The sequence below is a fragment of the Manis javanica genome, chromosome 4 (genome assembly GCF_040802235.1).
Source record: "Manis javanica isolate MJ-LG chromosome 4, MJ_LKY, whole genome shotgun sequence".
Classification (NCBI taxonomy): domain Eukaryota; kingdom Metazoa; phylum Chordata; class Mammalia; order Pholidota; family Manidae; genus Manis; species Manis javanica.
In genome coordinates, this window is record NC_133159.1 from 156,012,862 (window position 1) to 156,031,835 (window position 18,974).

Consider the following 18,974-nt stretch of genomic DNA (forward strand, 5'->3'; position numbering starts at 1 on the left):
CTCACCAGCACCTGTGCAAGTGCTTGAATGGGAGTCTGGCTTCCCTCAGGCAGCAGCCACATGGCCCAAGACTAGGGTTAGGCCAGTCTAAACTCCAGCTGGGCACCATGGCTAGACCCTGCACAAGGTTTCCTGAGGGCCTCACAAAAGGCTCCCAAGCCTATCCAAGCAAGTTCCAAATGGGTGATGGGAAGGCTAACAACTGAGAAGTGAGGCTTTCCATGGACTCTGCCCCTCTTCTCACAGCCCTCTGGTTTCTCCTCAGCTGAAGACGAGCAAGGAAAGAAGATGGGAGGAAACACACAGCTCACTTTGCTGCGACGGCTCCCCAGACAGCAGCAGGGAGCTGTGGGGACTGCTGAGGCAGATGTGCGGGCATAGAGTGTCTGCAGCGTCTTCTAGCACCTGAGTTCAAGGGGAGTCCTGGGACTGCCTGCCCAGAACCCCTGGCCAGCCGCTAAAGGCAAGGAGGTGGAGCCAGCTCTGCTGGTGGGGTACCTACCACGTGTGGTGCAGGAAGTCTGACTGCAACAGCCTCTGCTCCCGGTACAGCTCCAGGGTTGCTTTGTTGAGTCTGATGAGGGCATCTTCTCTCTGGTTCTCCTCAGGAAGTGCCATCATTGCCTGTAGGATCACAGGTACCATGGGCAACTGTTCTGTCCAGCATACCGAGGATCCAGGTCCTCTAGTGATGGACATGGTGTGGTGAGGACAGGTGGCCAGGAGGGGCTGCAGTCATGGAGAATCTGTTTGGGGTGCCTTCTGTGGGAGCCTGGGACCTGCCCCAGAAATCTATACCCCTGACCCCTCCCTCCAAGGTTTACCAGAGTCAGAGCAGAAGCTCCTCCTGCACTGGCCTAGGCACCTGAGACAAAGATGATGCAAGAGATTGCCTTCTCTGGGCCCTCAGGTTTGTCTTCTTTTCCACAGGGGCATGTGGGGCCGTGGGGACTCTCCCTTGGCTAGTGCAGGAGCACTGGCACTATGCCAAGGCCACTCCACCAACCCCTTCCGAGTCAGGGAGCACCTTTCTGAGGGTCTCCAAGCAGAGGTTCCACTCGGGTAGCAGCAGGCTATCCAGCTTCCAAGGACTCTTGGCCCTCTCCAGGTCTGGGCTCCCCTCCACCAGGATCTCCTCCATGACGCTCTTCCACTGAGAACCCTTGGCCCCCATTCCAGGCTTCTGGGACCTGAAAGAATCTCGGGAGTCGCTGAGAGCCTCATTGTCCTGCCCGGGCAGCTGGGTTTCCAAGACTGGGCTCTTACAGTGCGCCACAGAAGGCTTGACTTTCACTGAGGCCTTCTCCAGATAGGCCGACTGGGCCATGGCAGTCCTGGGCCTGGGGCTCACGTGCTCCTCCTCATCTGGCCTGGCCTCCTCGGCCTTGGCAGGCAACATCACATACTGGCGCCACAGCCCATGCAGGTTCTGCACCACTTGGTGCTGGTAATACAGCTGCAGCAGAGGTAAGGGAAGACGTGATGGCAGGGCCAGGGCGTGGGGTGGCCAGAGCCTGAGTGGGCCTGCTCTGTTTCCCCTGTTCCCTTGAAATCACTGGCGGAGGAGGCAGGGAGGAAGCCAGCAGGAGCTGCTGAGGCCAGAGGAGCTCCCTACTTCCCCTTCAAGCTGAGAATCTCCAACTTGAAGTATTTTTTTTGTATTTGGGTTTCCAAGTAAGATTTGGGGTTTGAATGAAGGAGTTTGTGAAGCTCTTTTCTCACCAAATGTCCATTTACTAGCTAAGTTATCTCGGGCAAATGACTTAACCTCCTGGGCCTGTTTCCCCAATGAAAAATGGGTATATAAACAGTACCCATCTCACAGGGCTGCTCTGAGGAGAAAGTGAGTTACTGGTGGAAGATGCTCAGAACAGGTCCTGGCACGTAGAAGTGTTTGCTACCACTTTCACCCCGGGCACATCTGATGGGGCAGGAGCCGGTACGGGACCTGTACCCGAGGATTCCTGTGGTGGAACAAGTCCTCCTCCGTGAGGTAGGCGTCCACAGGTGACTGCGCACGCTCCGGGGTCAGGACCCCCCTCAGCAGCTCCTGCAGCATGCTCTCCACGATGGTGACTGCTTCGTGGGCGGCCAACTTGTTCTGGGGAAAGGACGGTGGACAAGATGGCAGGCTTTCAAATGCATGCTGCATCCTCGAGCAGAGCCAGATCTCTCAGGACTTTGTGCCATTGTCTGCCTGTCTGTCTCAAAACCCCAAATATCTTTGTTGAGGCTGAAAGGAGTCAGAGGAGGCCCCAGTCCCAGAGAGGCTGCTCCTTAGTGGGATCAGGAGGTCACACAGTCAGCATATCCCCAAGATTAGGAAGAAGGGCAAGGCACAGGGACCACAAGGTCTGGGCCCTGCTGAGAACGTGGCTTGGCCATACTTGGTGTCTCAGGAACAGTGGAGGGATATCTTGTGTGAGAGGTTGGTCTTATAGTCACCAAGTAAAGTAGATATGACATTTGTCAAAATTACCTGTGATCACTGCAGACAGAACCCCAGCTGGAGTAGCTGGCTCATGTTTGGGGACCACAGTAAAAAAGCACAGCTTTCAACAGAATCCCCAAAGCAATGGCACCAAATGGCGAGCTATGAAATGGACTGGGGGCTGGCTCCCCAGTTCCCACCCCACATGCTCGCGGGTGTCAGCCCCACTAGTCAAATTGTCCTCTCTAGCCTTACCAGTTCCAGGCAACTCCACTGGAGAGCATCAGACAGCAGTGAACAAATAGAGTAGGCATGCAAAGGCTGTGGAAGTACTTCAATGGAGACTGTACCTTAAGGTTGGCTCATTTCCTTCTAACACAGTGGGGGCCATGCAGGTGGGGCTCAAAGCTGCCCCTCCTCTTGCCTGCCCACCCATCTTTTACATCACAAAGTCCTGGGAACTGTTTGTGGAGCAAAAAGATCTGCATGCTTGTGAAAAATTCACCTCTTAGGCTGGGAGAAATAAGATCGCTCAGGCAGTGCCAAGAACACCAGGGTAACCTATCTGGTGTCCTCAGGGGCCAAGATCCTGGGTCCCTTACCTCTATTAACTTCCTCTCTTCCCTAAAAATGTCCTGGGTCAGAGAGACTGCGTGGAGATTGACCTGCAGGATAGCACCCCCTAATAGGGTGGGGTGGGTTCTGAACTCCCAGTGTTCCCTGAAGATGCCGGCATTCAAAGACTTGAAGAAGAAGGTAAAGCTTTTAGTTTCTCCAGGCAGAATCACACCTAAGAGGGACAGAAACAGGTTTCACTATGCAGGAGCAGCTGAGAAAGTTGACTAAGCCCTAAGCCTATGCATATATAGTTAGCTGAGTCCCAGTAGGGCAACCAACCGTCCCAGTTTACCCAGAACTGAGGGGTTTCCTGGCAGCTGGGCCTTTCAGTGCTGTAAGTAGGACAGTTCCAAGCAAACAGAGACAGCTGGTCACCCTAGCCTCAGGCCTGTGCATATAAGCCACTGAACCCCTAGAAAGTTTCTGCTCAGTGGTGGCTCATGTCCCTCTGTTCTTAAGAGCTCACCATTCCCCCAACAGATATGAATAGTTAGGAGATGACAAAATTCACAGAAAAAATGGGAGGGACAAGATAGGGAAGAGGGGTTCAAACTTGGGCACTGGCTAGACTTTGCTCCTCACAGACATCAAGGACAGTAGCAGGTGGGCAGGGCAGCTTCTCCTAGATACCTTCCCGATTATTAAAGTAAAACCGTTGCATCCTGTTTCTTTTCAGGTCTTGGAAAGAGTCCAGCTGGGACTGCCGTCGCCAGTCGTACCAAATGGCCACCGTGCCATTATTGACCACGGTCAGTTCCGAAGATGTTTTCTCCCCTTCTAGAGTTTCAAAGGTCAAGCGGACAGCGATTCCAACATGCTTCTAGGGAAGGAAGAGATATGAGAAATGTCTTTGAGGGAGGTTCTGGCCTAGGATGACCAACATCCCAGTTTGCCAGGGGCTTTTCTGGGTACAGCACAAAAGCCCTGTGTTGCAGGCCTCCAGGGCCTGGCCTCCCTCAAACGGAGTGGTGTCATACCCAGATACCACTGGGTACGTGGTTGTGTCTGAGGTTGCCATCAATGGTAATATGAGATAAAACTGATTTTACATCTGATGAACATTTCTGCTCCTTAGCAACTGAAGAATATTTTAGAACCTTCTTAAAGCCATACCTGTTTGAGAATATTTGCTTAATTTACAAGCTTGGGGGCTAGTACAAAGAGGGTGGCTTGTGACACTCTCTTCAGCCTTGTGATTTTACTCTGGCTCAAGTTGGTGTCACTGTTAACCATTTTCAGACATGCTAAATACATGACCAGATAAAAACGCAAATAGGTGGCCATGCAAGCTCCTTGTGACTGCTGCAGTCCCCCAGCACTGCACCCAAGGGAGGCCCTACCAGCAGGTGGATGAGGGTGAAGCCAGTTTTACCTTGTCCTGTGGGTTACTGCCTCTGATCCAGCGAGCTGGTTTCCCACAGAAAAGCAGAGAAGGGCCAAGAACAGGCATGGGAACCGCATCAGGGCAGCTGGCTAATAAATCTCTGTAAGAAAAACCATTGACTTATTTTCCCTGAGGCTGCCCCAGTCCTTGCCACATGGCCTATGGAAATAGCTGCCAGGAAGTCTGGAGAAGTGCCCGTTTCTGGCCGCCAGTGGAGTATTGTCAGCTCCACTTTCGCTCAGCTTCACCCTGCTCTGTTCCTACAGGTGGGAGCTTCTTAGATGTACAGACTCTTTACACACAGCCATCAGTGTGCACAGCACTGGGAGAGTGTGGGGGGGACATTTACCATTGAAGACCGTCTGGGAGATACCCATGAGGAGCTGGTTGCTGGAAGGAAGCAGAGGGTCATAGAAAAGCTAACACAGGTATCGGAATGGTCTGGAGGAGGAGGTGGCAGCCACTGGAGAGAGGCTGGGATGGAGGTACCCTGATTCCAGAAGAGGAAGCCTGACCCTTAACATCTGTAGGTGCCAGGGAAAAGCCACATTTTCCAACTTCTCTGCCTAGGACCCAAGCCCAACTCACAAGCTCAGCGTGTCCTCAGCGGGGCTTTCTTGGCTGCTTTCAAACACTGAATAGTCTTCCACTTCCACTGTCGAGAAAGCCTGCCCTCTGCCCACCACCTCCAGGCCATCAATATCCTCAGAAAGAAGAAGAAAGGCAAGATTAGCTGCTGACTGAACACAGGCACCACCCTAAGGGGCTCCTGGGCATGGGAGCATTACCAACCTGCTGGCTGAAACCCAGCTCTGCCATGATGCTCTGCAACTCCTTGCGCCGGGAGACCAGAAACAGACTCCGATCCCAGGTGTAGAGGTACCAAGCATCTTTCTGGGACTTCAGTCCTAGAGCAGGGTCCCAGGGTACTCAGCACAGGCTGCTGCCCTGCCCCTTCCTACCCACTCTCAAGGGCTCTGAGAGTACCCATCCCAGTGCTATTTCTGAGAAAGGTGGAAATACAGCTTCCCTCTGCAACAGGGTGCCCATACTCTTGCCCCACAGCTACTGCTTAGCAGCCTGTGTTAGGCCTCTTGCAAAATTAGCTTCCAAACCGCCAAACTTCGGATTATAATAAAAATAACAATAGCAGCTACCTTTCACGGAGTGTGTGACAATGGACCAGAACCTCTTAATGCACATCAGTGTCTCCTTTAACCCTCTTATGAGCCCAGCAATATTTTAGATGGGGAAACTGAGGGCCAGAGAGGTTAAGCAACTTGCTAGAGTTCACAAATACAACAAAGCTGGGATCTGAACCCCTGCAGGCCAGCATCTCTTAAAGTAATGCCACCCAAGAGAAATATGCAAACTACGAACAGGAGCCACGTAGCTAACTTTAAATTTTCTCAGCACTGTGTTTAGAAAGGCAAAAGGAAACATGGAATTTTAGTAATGTAGCTGAATCCAATGTATCACAAATACTATTTCAACATGTAATCAATAAAAAAATTAATGAAATTTATTTTTCATGTTAATAATATATATTCCATATCAATCTTCAGAACCCAGTGTGTAGTTTACACTTACAGCACGTCTAAGTTCCTCCCAGCCACCTTCCTGGCGTTCAACAGCCACAGTGGCTCGTAGCTGTCATCAGGGCCCAAGAGCCTAGGCTCCCTCCCGACTCCTACCGCTTTTATCACTGCCTTACTGAAGATGGGGCTGGACCTCCAGAGGGCTCGGGGACTGCATCCCAGGCCAGTCACGCTGTCCCACCTCCTAGGCCAGACACAGGTTCATTGCCAGCCTGCTCCTCACCCATCTCCTGCTGGACAGAGAGGGGCTTCCTCACATGAGCGATCGGTTCCCTTAAGCCACGCTGGGACTTTGTCTTCGTCATTAGCAGACCCGTCATTTCATCTCCCAGGTATTCCAGTCGACCCCAGAACCCAATGGTCTCCTCACAGGCCTGGCAAAAGAGGGCAGATGAGTCAGATCATCTTGGAGAGAGGCTGGCAGGGGCACCTGGGAAGACAAGAGCACCGTAGACTGCAGATGCTCCCTCTGAGGGACTGCGGCTGCCCTGAGAGTAGCAGAGAAGCACCCCCATCTTGCTTTCCGGATACCCTGTTGCAGCCTTTACCTGACCCCAGACAGACGGGCTGGGCTGTTGTGGGCATTGCGCTGACATACCCCCACGCAGCATGGTGCCCTGGGTCATCGGAAAGCTGCAGCGTCAGCTTTTAGGAGACAACGCTAAGACTGTGCTAGTAACTCAGTACCTGTGATCTTTCTCCTCAGATTGACTACCAATGACCACGACAGGCCAAATTACCTAACTGGCCAGTCCCCGAACACCCAGTAGTAGGACCAAGAATAGAATTTAGTAAAGGCCTTGAGGGCTTAACAATGCTTTGCAGTGGACAGATGTTTTTTGTCCCCCCAGTTTCCAGACCCTCGTCTCCCAGGGCGCTTGAGAACACTGTCCTTACCTTCCCGTCATGCAGTGTTGGAAGCGCTCGGTCAATGAGCTCCCGCTCCTCCTGGATGCGCCTGTAGGTCTCCCCGCTGTGCATCAGCAGATCGCCCACCGGCTTCTTCAGGAGCTCTAGAGAGAGAGCCAAGGATGCAACCCCTCCACCAAATCAGAACAGGGCCCTCACCCTCTGCACTGGTCAGCCCACCACTGGGCTGATTTTAGGACCCACTAAGCACAGGAAGCACTTGGGGGAACACAGCACAAACGTGATTGACCACAATCCAGGCTATGAGCAGAAGAAGGGAGAGAAAAGACAGCAGCAGAGCTTTGGTGCCAGGTGAGGCCAGGCGGGAGGCCTGCCTGCTCTGCTCACTGCTGAGAGCTTCCTGCTGCCTCTTCCGCAGGGTTATGTTTCGCTGCCAGTTTTTCAGAAAATTGTGCTGAGGAGGTGGTGCCCAGGGCTGTGCCTTTGCTTGTTTTGGGGCTTGCTGCTTAGGCTCATCTTCAGCTGAGTTGAGGGTCATCAGACAGGGCGGGGTGGGTATCAGCTCAGCCACCTGGAAAGCACAGGGTGTGAGAAGGTGCTGAGCCCGGGCTGAGCTGAGACTTCTCCAGGCCCAACTCCCTGCCATCCTCCCACCCTGCTGAGCATCCCTCCTCTTCAGGACTAAAGGAGCAGGTGACAGAAAAGAAATCTCAGAAATGGGGGGCCTTGGAAGCCTCCATCAGGTCCCTCTCCCCCAGCATGGAACTTTATTCTCATTGCAGGCAAGATCTTTCAGTGCATCCACCCTTCTCACAACTGATGGTAATAGACACCCTCACCTACAGGGTGACTGAGCCAGTTTATATGACCCCAGGCCTCTTAGCACCTGACCAATCAGAGATTCTTTGCCTTCCAACCAGGAAGCAAAGGAACTGAGGCAGAGAGAAGCATGCTGGGAAAGTAGGAAAGACAGACAGACTTCATGTGGCGCTGGGAGCTGTGGGAAGCCACCTTCCTCCACCTGCGGATGAGGAGGAGAGCAGACCAGTGTTTGGAGAAGGGAAAATGAAGCCAGTACACAGCAAAGCAGAGGGCAGGGGACTGGGCCTGACCCGATGCCTTTCTGGATTCAGTCAAACTGGAGCCGGATGCACTCTTGCCTCTGGGCTCCTTAAGGCACCTGGAGTTGGCTTCACTATTTCTGGGGCAGAGTCCCTTACCAGCTCAGACTCTGGGACTAGGAGACTGGACTGCCCCTGCCACCCCAGTGCTGCTTGACTCTGCCAGGTGGGAACACTGAATGACTTCAGGGACTTCTCTTACCCAGGCAGCTTTGTACTAACAAACCTGGGTGTTCCCTCGAGCAACTGCAATTCTCTTAAAATCTTGGAGACTCCCCAAGATGTGGTGGGGCAGAATTTCATCCTTGCCAAGTAAGCTGTCACCTGGACCTGGGAAGAAAAAGAGAAGAGGGGAAAGGCAAGCTGTAGCTAGCTGATGTAAACAATTCAAAGGGGTTACTTTCAGATGGAGACTGAGCTGTCTCTCCAGGCTGATCCATGAATTCAGAGACCAGGGGTGCCAAGGCCAACGAAGGCTGGGCGTACCAGAATAGTCCAGGGGTTTTGTGGCTGCTTCCGGAGTAGCAGGATGTGCTACTAAGTGGCAGACCTTCTTCCTGTGATCCTTGGGTTTGAGTTTATGGATGATAAATTTCTGGGTGATGACAGGTTTATCTTCTGTTTTAATAAAGTGAGGAATGTGTTGCTAAAAAGAAACAAAACAGAAGAATTCTACTTGAGATCAGGAGGAAGAAAAACACCACCCATCTCCTCTGTCCTAATTCTTGGTGGAATTCCTAAAGGTCTGACAAATCTGTTTCTCCAGCTCTGTCCACATGTTCTGTCTAGGAATGCCTAGGTAACAGACATGAGACTTAGTAACATCCTGGGGAAAAAAATAATATGCCTCCAGACAGCTCAGGTGAGAAGTGGCTGACTCTTTCAGGTAAAAAAACATGGGGGTTATCCACATCTGTAACTTTGCATCTTAAATTCCTTTCCCCTCTATGAAATGGGGATGATGGCGCTTGCCTCATCATCTCATTTCCCTGTGGTTCTATACAAATCTCAGAAGTGTTCAAATAAATGACACAGTAAATTCTTTCAGATGCAAACGTGAAAAGAATTTGTGTTCAGTGGATTTATCCATAGAATTAGAAATTACTTCTGAGTAGGAAGGTGGTGGACCATGGACCTGGTTGATATTCTAGACCATACAGGCTGGCAGGGAAAAGTTCCTGCAGTGAAGGATCCCTGGACATCATCCTCACCTTCTTCAAGTCTTCCTCCTTAATGGCTAAGGCAAGAATGTCATCTCCTTGTAGGACGTTACTGACAGTCTCAGGTTCTTCCTGAATAGGGGGCGTGGGCTGTTCAGGTACCTTTGCCCGCTTCTTTTCTGAGGAGCAGCAAAGTCACAAGTGCATAATATATATACTGGATTCCGTGGTTGTGGGCAGAGCCGACCATCTGGACAGACAGCAAAGGTTTCCAAGGTGGTCTGGAATTCCTTCTTAAAGGTTCCCCTACTCCCCTTGGCCTGCCACAGTGATGAAGGCTTCTGTAGCCAGAACTGAGATCAGACATGTCATTCCAGGCTGTGCTACTAAGCTGGACAACCTTGGGTTTATCATTTAACCCCCTCGGCCTCCGTCTTCCCCATTGTAAAAAGAAGAAACTGGAGTAAGTCAGTGGTTCCCCAATACTAGTCTGCCTAAGAATCTTCTGGGACATTTTACAAATAACAGTTTCCGGGCTCCTGCATGGAGCCAGGGCATGGGGAACTGTATTTTTAAAAATGCCCTCGGTGGTTCTGACACACAGTGGTTTGGGACAACTGGACTAGATGCTCTCTCAGCCTCCTCCATAGCTGGCACTGATCCATTCTGGGTGAAGGCATCAGGTTCCTTAAGACACTGGTTAAAATGCAGAAGGCCTGGGGGATGCAGAACACCCACCACTATTTATTTCATTCTTCCATTTAATAATTACTGTTTAAGCATCTCTTATGTGCCAGCACTGTACTAGGCTCTGGGGATATAAGGCAGAGTCTCAGGCTTCTAAGAACACATACCCATGGGAGACAAGACTGTCAAACAGACTGAACTAGGGTTACTATGAGACTATCTGGGGGTACCTCAGCCCACTGTGTAGGGTGGTCAGGGAAGACTGTCTAAGGAAGAGCTGAAGGATGAAGAGAACTTAGACAAGGAAAAGGGCACTGGGACCACATATATAAAAGAGAATAGCATGAAGAGGCCAAGAGAAAGAGAGACCTGAGTGCACACCTGGAACTCGAAGCACGTGTTTTTAAATAGCTGGAGTGTAGCAAGGTGGGGGGTTTGTGGGAAGCAGTGCCTGGAGAGGTAAGGGGAAGCCCTATCATGAAAAGCTTGGTGAGCCACAGAAAGAACTTCAGACTTTACCCCATGTGCCACGAGATGGCAAGAAATGGATTGGGCGTTGCAAGACTGAGGACAGACGAGATTACTTGGGAGTCTACTGCAGTAATAAAATGGCTGATGAAAGTGGCTCATGGGACTGAAGGAAAATGGAGAGATCTGAGCCTGTTTCTCTCATGTACCATGCCAGGGCACAACACTGAGAGCTCCAGAGACAGAAGCTAATTATTCTCCAATGAGGACACACTCCCTGCCTGCCTTCCTCAGAGGGGGGTTAACAGTTGCAAATGCATCTCATTTCTTTGGCTGGCACCCTCCTGTCTGCTGCCCTCCGGTTCAGAATAGTTTGATGTAAGGCCCTCACAAAATAGTCAAAAGAAAACCTAAGTCCTACCTTCAGGGACTTTAAAACAGAACTTGGCTTTGTCCTCTGCTTCTCACAGCACTCTGATTTTTAAGAGGCACTATCACTAAAACATCAAGGCAGGTATCTTGCTTAGCAAAATCACATTTTGTTTTTTAGCAAACACCCACATAGTTAGTGGCAAAAAAAAAAAAAAAAAAAGGACAAAACCACCACCACCAACTCAAGCCAGAATCATTCCAAACATAACTCTAAATTTAGCCTGTTGCCCAAAGTCCCTCTCCTCAGCAGTGGGGTCAGCAGAAACTCAGGCCTACCTGTCAGTTAGGCCACACAGTTCTATGCAAACACACATGGGGTTGAAGAGCCTGACCTGAGTTCCAGCCCCACCAGCCACCGTGCAGGGAGATGCAGCCTCAGGTTTTGACTTCCCCTTCCCCTAATCCCTTCTACACAAAGTCACTGAAATTGGTGGTAGCCCAAGAGACAACTGGTACCAGTTGAAGGTCTACTTTTATAAATATTTTGGTAGTATTTATTTTTTCCAGGACATTTGCTTTCTCTGTCCATCACCTTGGCTGGTTCTACATCTTCCCAAGGGATTAAATATTTCCAGATCTGTGCCTTTTACTGGTGGGTGTATAATTACCATGTGCAATTTATAAACCTTCAAAATTGCTGAGCATTACTGAAATAGGGGAACTCTGTCTGAGGGTTATCTTGAATACAGTGCAATATATGCTCTGGTACTGGATAAAGCCAGGGAATGGTGTGTTCTAGTTAATAAAACACTCATAAAAATGATACATACATTTTAAACTTTAATTCACCCTAGAGAATATTCACCTTCTATGTGCCATAAACTACAAAGAAGATGGTATGAAAGGTTAAGATATGGTTCCTTCTCCTGTATACTAAGATTTGTGCATTTATTGTATGTACCTCAATAAAATAAAAATAAAAAAGATATGACTCCTTCTCTTGAGGAACTGAAAAATGCAGCAGACACTAACACACACCAATCATAAGGGCCTAAATTAGTGGCACAGACAATAGATTTGGCTACACACCAAAGGAGGAACAGATGGAGGTGAATCATATAGTTTAGGGCCCTAAAGAGAGGTTCAGAAGAGCAGCTGCAGGGGTCAGAGGCAGCTTCAGAGGAAAAGTTAGGCCTTGAAGGATAGGAAGGCTCTGCACAGGGGAAACAGCCAAGAGAGGCATTCCAGGTGAGGTCATGGTCAGAGGACAGGTGGAGGCAGGACTGAGCACAGCATATGTGAGGCATGGAGACACAGGCTTGCTGGGAAGGTAGGGGTGGTATTGGGGACAAGAAGAAACCAGGGCACAACAGCTTTGTAAAGTAAGGCTGAAGCATCTGATCTTCCTCTGTCAGCAGGAGGTTTGGTTCAGGACAGTGAGTTGAAGAAAACAGCATTTCAGAGTGATGATTCATCCTATGAGGGTAAACCAGGTGGACTTGTGGGGGCAGAGGCAAGTTGGGGAGACTAGGGAGGAAGGATGACTGCATGGGGGTCATTTCAGGACCTGTGGGAATACTCTGAAGGGAGCACACTACTAAGCCTGTGGAAGGCCAGCTATTTCCTGTTCTTTGGTCTGGAAACCCAGGCAAGTGGGGCTCCTGGTGAGCCCCAACATCTGGCATTTCTCCCTGGTCCTGACAGCTATGAGGGGTTCAAAGAGACCGGCTACCCTGCTGAGGGCAGTCAGGTGACACCTCTGTTGGAGGTAGGCCAGGTAGCTGGAAGCAAGGCGCTCAGTATGATGGAGCACTGCGGGGAAACGGGAGGAGCTATGGAGAAGAAACTGGGCCTCTTTTTCTGCTGGCTGTTTTGTTTAAATGTGATTCTTTCTTAGAGTTGCTTAAGGTTTTGGGGACATTCTCACTTCAGGGTTGTGCTGGGGGAACTAAGGGAGGGGCTGCGCTTTAGGGTGGGGGTGACGGGGAGGATCTGGTACTGCTGGGAGTCTTCCTGGTTTCTTAGCAACAACAGCAGGGAGAAACCTGGGAGTTATGAGCTCAAGTCCCTAAACAGGTTTATAGTCACAATATTTGTTTGCTTTTTCGCTTATAATTCAGAGACCCTGGAGAAACATAGCACAAGATTACAGTTGTTGATTAGCTGCATTATATTGAGAGGGGAAAAGTATTGCCCTACTACATCAGAGGCTTCCTCTGAGATATTTAAGGGAAAAAGTATCTTGCATGCTAAACACTGTTTTTTTTCCTCCTTATCCTGGTGCATGTTCTTAACTCAAGGGCTATTTAACAAACTAAATTTCCCCTTATTAAAAATAAAAACGCAGTAAAAAAAATCTTTCCTTGATTTATTTGCAGTAGAAAGTTAAAATCTGATAAGATCTCTAGAAACTAGCTGTGCAGAATGTAGCAGCTAGGAAAACCCTTGACTGCCCTTGGGAAAGGAGATCGGCTGTTTTTCTTTCTTAACTGTTTAAAAGTATATCATGAAACAGCATCTTAATCCAGCCTAAATCGGACTTTTTTATACTATAAAGATGCATTAAAGAAGGCCAGGCCTCCCATGGGCTCCCACTGACTGCAGGCCTGCCCCTCCCCTCACACTGAGCTTTTTACTATGCAGCTGAGTCTCCCCAGGGCCTGCAAAAGCACACCCAGACTTTCTGACCTAGCATGCACAGGCTTTTCGTGGTCTGGCCCTGCCCACCTGTGCAGCCCCTTGTCTCCCTTCCCCCTCCTCCACACTCAGCACCTCTGCCCAGGCCACCAATGGTACACGCATTCACAGTTCTATGCCTCAGCTTATGATGCTCCTAAACCTGGAATAGCAAACAGCTCCTTTTATTTTCTTTTGATGGGCTACAGATGTCATCTTCTTCACAAGACCTACCCTCTTCTACCATCCTGGGTCAGGTGTTCCCTAGACAGTACCTGGGAGTTCACTAGACAGTGACTTTCTTAAGGGCTGGGTTCACACAGTTAATACTGATAGCTCTGTTGCCCAGCACAGTGCCCACACACAGCAGGCCCCCAATAAACGGAAATAGCAAAAAATGACGGAGGGTGAGTTACAAATGGGAACATGTCCATGGGGGTCAGTCTGCTGTCAGACACTGTCAGGCTCTCCTACCCAGAACCAGAGGCCAGGAAGCAGTCTGTCTTGCGCCAGTCTAACCCTCACCCAGGTTCAACAAGCAGGACAGATGTCATCCCATTGGAAAGGGCATGCGGTGGGAGAAGGAGGTAGGAAACAGAACTAGCCAAGTCAGGCATTTCTTCTGGGTTCTTCGGGCAGAAGGCTCCCAAGTGACACCTCCCAAGTTGTTGGTTTCAGCACCTTAACATTTCCTTGAGTTCTTTCATGAATTTGTTTTTCCCAAAAACTGTTTCTTGGCTCTTCCACAACCCAGCCAGTTGGGGGGATCCTGCTTTCTGAGTCCCACCCTGAGATACAGTTAGAGGTCGAGATCTCCTATGCCTTCCTGCCCAAGGCCATCTCCCCCAGCAATTGATCCCTGGAGCTTCTGTCAGTCCCCCATTCCTACATCCTTAGCCCTAAGGCCCAAGTGCGCTGTGCCCCCTCCCTTCCTTCAAGGCTCGCCACTTTGTCCACCATCCCTGAGGCATGGGGTATTCCTTGTCCTGTACCCCAGTCACCCATGATCTTTACCTCCATCCTGGTGTCACCCCATCCTCCAGGACCCGTGCGGTGAATCCCACCCAAGAGTCCCTGCCCCTGCCAGACTCTCCCGAGCACCCAAGGCAGCCAGAGCCAACCTTTCAAATTTTCTGCGACCTCCGATAATCTGCCTGGAGATACTCTGAAGCGGAATTCCTTCTTTAGGGGCTTCATGGTACCACCGGGGCTGTGAGCATGACCCTGCACGGCGGGCACCCGGGATAAAGAGGAGCGGCACCCCCCAGCGGCCCCGTCCGTTCCCTCCCGCCAGCGGCCGCCGCTGCGTCCATAGCAACCAGCGGCCGGCGCGGGGGCGCACACCCACCCAACAACTTGGGCGGAGACTGCTTAGAAGCCACCTTTTTCATCAGGCCACGTCCACTCGCCCGCCTGCTCACGAGCACGAACTCAGAAAACTCTCGGGCCCGGGCAGTGACGTCACGGGCGGCGCCAGCGAGCGCTGTGGCGTCACCAGCCAGGGGGCGGGGCGGGGCCTCCGGGAGTGGGGCAGGGGTGAGCCAGCGGGGCAGGTGGGCGGGAGCGGCTGTGCGACCAGCCCTGCCTAGCCCAGCACGTGGCGAGGAGGGGGTCCCGGTTGTCCGCTAGTTTCCGGGCCGCTCCTGGCTCCCGACTCTCCGACTTTTCTGGGCCAAAGAATGTTCGTTAGATGCTGTCAGCTAACTGCCCTCTTTGCAGCTGAGCAGGATGTTCTTCCTTAAAGGAAGATAGGAACAGCTCACCTCCATGGCTACCACAGGAGCTCTGGGATACAAGGAGGAAAATAAGAAACATTTGCTTTTGCCCCCTGGGTGCTCAGAGTCCATTCTAGAGTAAAAGCAAACATTCATGAAACTCTAATTCAGCGTCCAGCTTTCGGAAGGCCTTTTACTTTAAGAAGGTACACAGCTTGTGCAACTGGCTAGGAACAGGACGGAGGCCTGAGAGTGGTTGAAGGAGGGTTCAGTGGAGGTCAAAGGACAAAGGAAGAAGGCGGTGGGAGAGGTGCCCAGTCAGGCAGGTACACAGTTGGCTTGGCTTTGCCACCACCCCCAAGTGACCTTGGATAGGTCTTATTCCTGATGTGATCTTAATATCACCATCTGCTTCATGAAGGTGTCAGACCGGAGCTGCTTAAACTTTTGAGAATCTGATCAAAGCTAAGAAGCCTCTCCTTTGAAATGTGCATTTGGATGTGTGTGTGGTAAAATTCACCATTGTAATGAATGCAATTCAGGGGCATTTAGTACATTCACAATATTGTGCAACCATCACCACTATCTAGTTCCAGAACCTTTTCATCATTCCAAAATAAACCCTGTATACATTTAGCAGTCCTCCCAGCCTCTGGCAACCACTCCTCTACTTAATGTCTTTATTTATTTGCCTATTCGATATTTCCTATAAATGGAATCATGCAATATTGGACCTCTTGTGTCTGCCTTCTTTCACTTAACATTTTCAAGATTCCATCCGATTCACTACTTCACATATCACTACTTCAGTCCTTTTTGTGGCTGAATAATATTTTGCAATCAACTCAGGCCCCTGGGATAGGGTGGGCTAAGGTCAGTGTGCGTCAGACACAGAGCAGACCATCTGAAAGTGACCCTAATATGTGCTCCTGGGGGTGGTGATTATCAGGGGGTAGTGGATATGAGTGGGGGCCTTCTTAGAGGAGGTGGCATTTGAGGTGGGCCACTAAAGATGAGTTCAGTGGGCAGGTCAGAAGGCAGGCACTGCCTATGAGGACACAGCAGGAACTGAGGCACGAAGTGGACAAAGGACAAGTTCAGGGAAGAGCATGGTTTGGCCAGCATGGCTCTAGCAGTCTCCCACCCCACGCAGCCTTCTTGAGCCCAGGGAGGGAGAGGCGGCAGGCTGACAGAGGGCGCAACATCAGCAACATCAATTACCGCGTCACGTGTCTGTCTCTTTCCACCCGGCCAGGAGCCCAGCATCTTGTTATCTACTCTTTGAGGTATAAACAGACTCCCTAAATAGAAGGTGGGTTTCCCTCACAGGCCACTTCATTCCTTTCCAGGGACAGCCACCCTTCCAAAGCCTGAGGCTGTCCTCAAACCCTTCACACCTTGCTCACCCCCTCACCTCTGTCTCCCTCCTCCCAGTTCATCTCACTGCTTCCGTCTCACCTCCATATCCACACCTGGCTCACTCTCCTCGTCTAGCTCATTCCACTGCATCTGGCCACCACTCCACTTAAATGAGGCATTACATCATGATTCTCCTTCCTAGAGCCTTGCTAACACTCAGCAGGAATCCTCCATTCCTCTTGGCCTTGAAGTCAGGCCACAGCTGGACACTGTTTCGAGAATGGACTGACTTTATCCTAAGGAATTATATGAAGCCCCTGGCACCACCCCCAAGCTCAAATTGCTCTTCTTCCCTGGAGAAGATCACAAGTGTTAATGTTTCCAATGCCTCAAAAAGCAGGGACTAGGTCCAAGGGAAGCTTTGGAGTAAAATGTGGGTTTGCACCTCACTGTTGCCCCTTCTTAGACCATTTTCTCCCTCCTCTTTAGAGTAGGGACAGTGCCAGCTTCACAGAGCTGCCGTCCCCTTCTATCTTCTCATCCTGTTTAGCTAGCCTCAGAATCCTTACACCATACTTTTGTATGGTCTGTCTGTCTGCCCCCACTGAAATGTAAGGTCCAGCAGGGTGGGAGCATGTCTCTCAGATTCACAGCTGTATCCCAGTTCCTGAAACACTGTCTGGCACGTGTAAGGCAGCAATAGCAGACTGGGTAGGGGAAAGCCTGGAGAAGCAGGGGCAGGGAGAGAGCCTGGCCGCTCCTGTGCAGCCGTACTCCAGGGCAAAACCATAGACCACAGTGACACATTCCTGGGAGGCTCGCTCTAAGACTTTTCTAAGAATCAGAGTGGTTCAGGGGTTCCAGAACAGACCTTGGACCATCTGCCTGGGCTGCTGTCAAAGACGTGGCCGAGATGGATGGACATGGAGTTCTGGGGCTCTGTGTTGAGACTCTCCACTGAAAGAAGGTTCTCCGCTCATGTCATCCCTCTCACCCTCCCTCCCTTCCTGTCCTGGTCAGGGGAAGGCTGCTTGCTGAGGGTAGAATCATGGCTCTGGCAGCTCACCTTGGGGGCACCTTCCTCTAGATCGGGGGAGGTACCTGGGGTGTTGCCCAGCTCCACCAGTGAGAACACTGTTCTGGCGGCACGTGGCCAAGATGTGCAGGGCAGGGGCAGGGCTGGGGGATGAGGCTGAATGAAAAGCCCTGGGTCCAGTCTCTATTTCCCTTATGGAATGCACTCTCTGCTGCCTTCCTTCATCAACTCCCCAGAATCAATGCAAGGAGAAAAAAAAGTTGTGCTCAAGTACTCTGAATACTGAACAGATGAAAGGGATTATCGTCAAGGCCCAGGACACTCAAACCCACGAGCTAATTTCTCTCTCAGACAGTGTGGTAGGCAGAATAATGGCTCCCCAAGGATGTCCACGTCCTCATCACCAGAAGCTGTGAATTTGTTACCTTACATAACCAAAGAGACTTTGCAGGTGTGATTAAGGATTTTGAGAGGGGGAGATTACCCCAAATTTTCCAGATGGGCCCAATGTAATCACAGGGTCCTTATAAGAGGGAGGCAGGAGGGTGAGAGTCAAGTGATGTGGCCCTGAACCAAGAAATGCCACAGTCTTCCCTTCAGAAGCTGGAAAAGGAAGGGAATGGCTTCTTTCCCAGAGCCTCCAGGAGGACCACCGCTCTGCTGCCACCTTGATTTTAGCCAGTTCAGGCTTCTGAGCTCCAGAACTGTAAGATCCTAAGTCTGTGTTGTTTTAAGCCACTAAGTGGCTTTGTAGTGATTTGCTACATCAGGAATAGCAAACTAACATCAACAAGGTCATATGAACGCTGTTTCTAATCTGATTCTCCAACTCACTTTTTCAGTATTCCTCAGTCAGTGAAAGCTTCTGTTATTGCCTAGTTAGCTCATGCCTCCCATGTTATCAGGAGGATTATTGCTTATCTGTCTTGAGTTCCATTTTAGCAGAGAATCCAAACTCAACACAACTGAGTTCAAATCCCAGCTCAGTGATTTTCCACCTGGGTGACCTTGGGCAAGGTCACTTAGTCTCTCTGAGTCAATCTCTTCTTCTGGCAAAAATGTGAGAATTAAATATGATTCCTCTCAATAACTTTCACAGAAATTAAGGGTCATGTCCAGGGTTGCCCAATAAAATAGAGAATGCCCAGTTAAATTAAAATTTCAGAGAAGATGAAATTGTTAATATAAGTATGTCCCATGCTATATTTGGGACATACACTAAAAACTTAACTCATTGTGTTATCTGCAATTCAAATGTAACTTGGAATCTATATTTTTATTTGTTAAATCTGGCAACCTTAGTCTTATTCTAGGTCACATAGCTTGTAAGCAACAGAGTTTAGCCTCCATCTCAGATGTTTCAGTTCCAAGGTCAATGACCACCTGCTCCATCACAGGCCTGGCCTTGAGTAGATTATTTGAGCCACATAGCAGCCCTGGACTCGCAACTCAATTGAGACTTCAAAAATAAATCCAGTC

General features: G+C 50.3%; 1 protein-coding gene and 1 long non-coding RNA gene across 12 annotated transcripts in view; one reads left to right on the forward strand and one right to left on the reverse strand.

The window, feature by feature from the left end:
- The window catches only part of LOC108402781 (uncharacterized), an 11,545-nt gene extending 5,597 nt beyond the window's left edge, over positions 1 to 5,948 (forward strand). For 3 of the 9 annotated variants that reach the window (XR_005056212.2, XR_012130700.1, XR_005056210.2), the window contains exons 4-5: positions 266 to 1,467; positions 1,826 to 4,104. This is a non-coding gene — a long non-coding RNA (uncharacterized lncRNA). Of the gene's footprint in view, positions 1 to 265; positions 1,468 to 1,825 lie in introns of all 9 variants that reach the window. The other 6 variants (XR_005056215.2, XR_005056219.2, XR_005056222.2 and 3 more) reach the window with 6 other exon arrangements.
- Positions 1 to 14,846, reverse strand: part of MYCBPAP (MYCBP associated protein) — a 17,664-nt gene extending 2,818 nt beyond the window's left edge. Inside the window, exons 1-16 of one of the 3 annotated variants that reach the window (XM_073235454.1) lie at positions 14,507 to 14,719; positions 9,234 to 9,361; positions 8,509 to 8,668; positions 8,249 to 8,352; positions 7,788 to 7,922; positions 7,289 to 7,472; positions 6,929 to 7,044; positions 6,255 to 6,405; positions 5,226 to 5,341; positions 5,022 to 5,137; positions 4,422 to 4,533; positions 3,680 to 3,869; positions 3,034 to 3,221; positions 1,955 to 2,101; positions 1,028 to 1,456; positions 503 to 624 (exon numbers count right to left, since the gene is read on the reverse strand). In XM_073235454.1, coding sequence (XP_073091555.1) covers positions 503 to 624; positions 1,028 to 1,456; positions 1,955 to 2,101; positions 3,034 to 3,221; positions 3,680 to 3,869; positions 4,422 to 4,533; positions 5,022 to 5,137; positions 5,226 to 5,341; positions 6,255 to 6,405; positions 6,929 to 7,044; positions 7,289 to 7,472; positions 7,788 to 7,922; positions 8,249 to 8,352; positions 8,509 to 8,668; positions 9,234 to 9,361; positions 14,507 to 14,582 — 2,474 coding nt within the window. In that variant the 5' untranslated portion in view covers positions 14,583 to 14,719. The other 2 variants (XM_073235453.1, XM_036999085.2) reach the window with 2 other exon arrangements.
- Between the last annotated feature and the right edge of the window lie 4,128 nt (positions 14,847 to 18,974).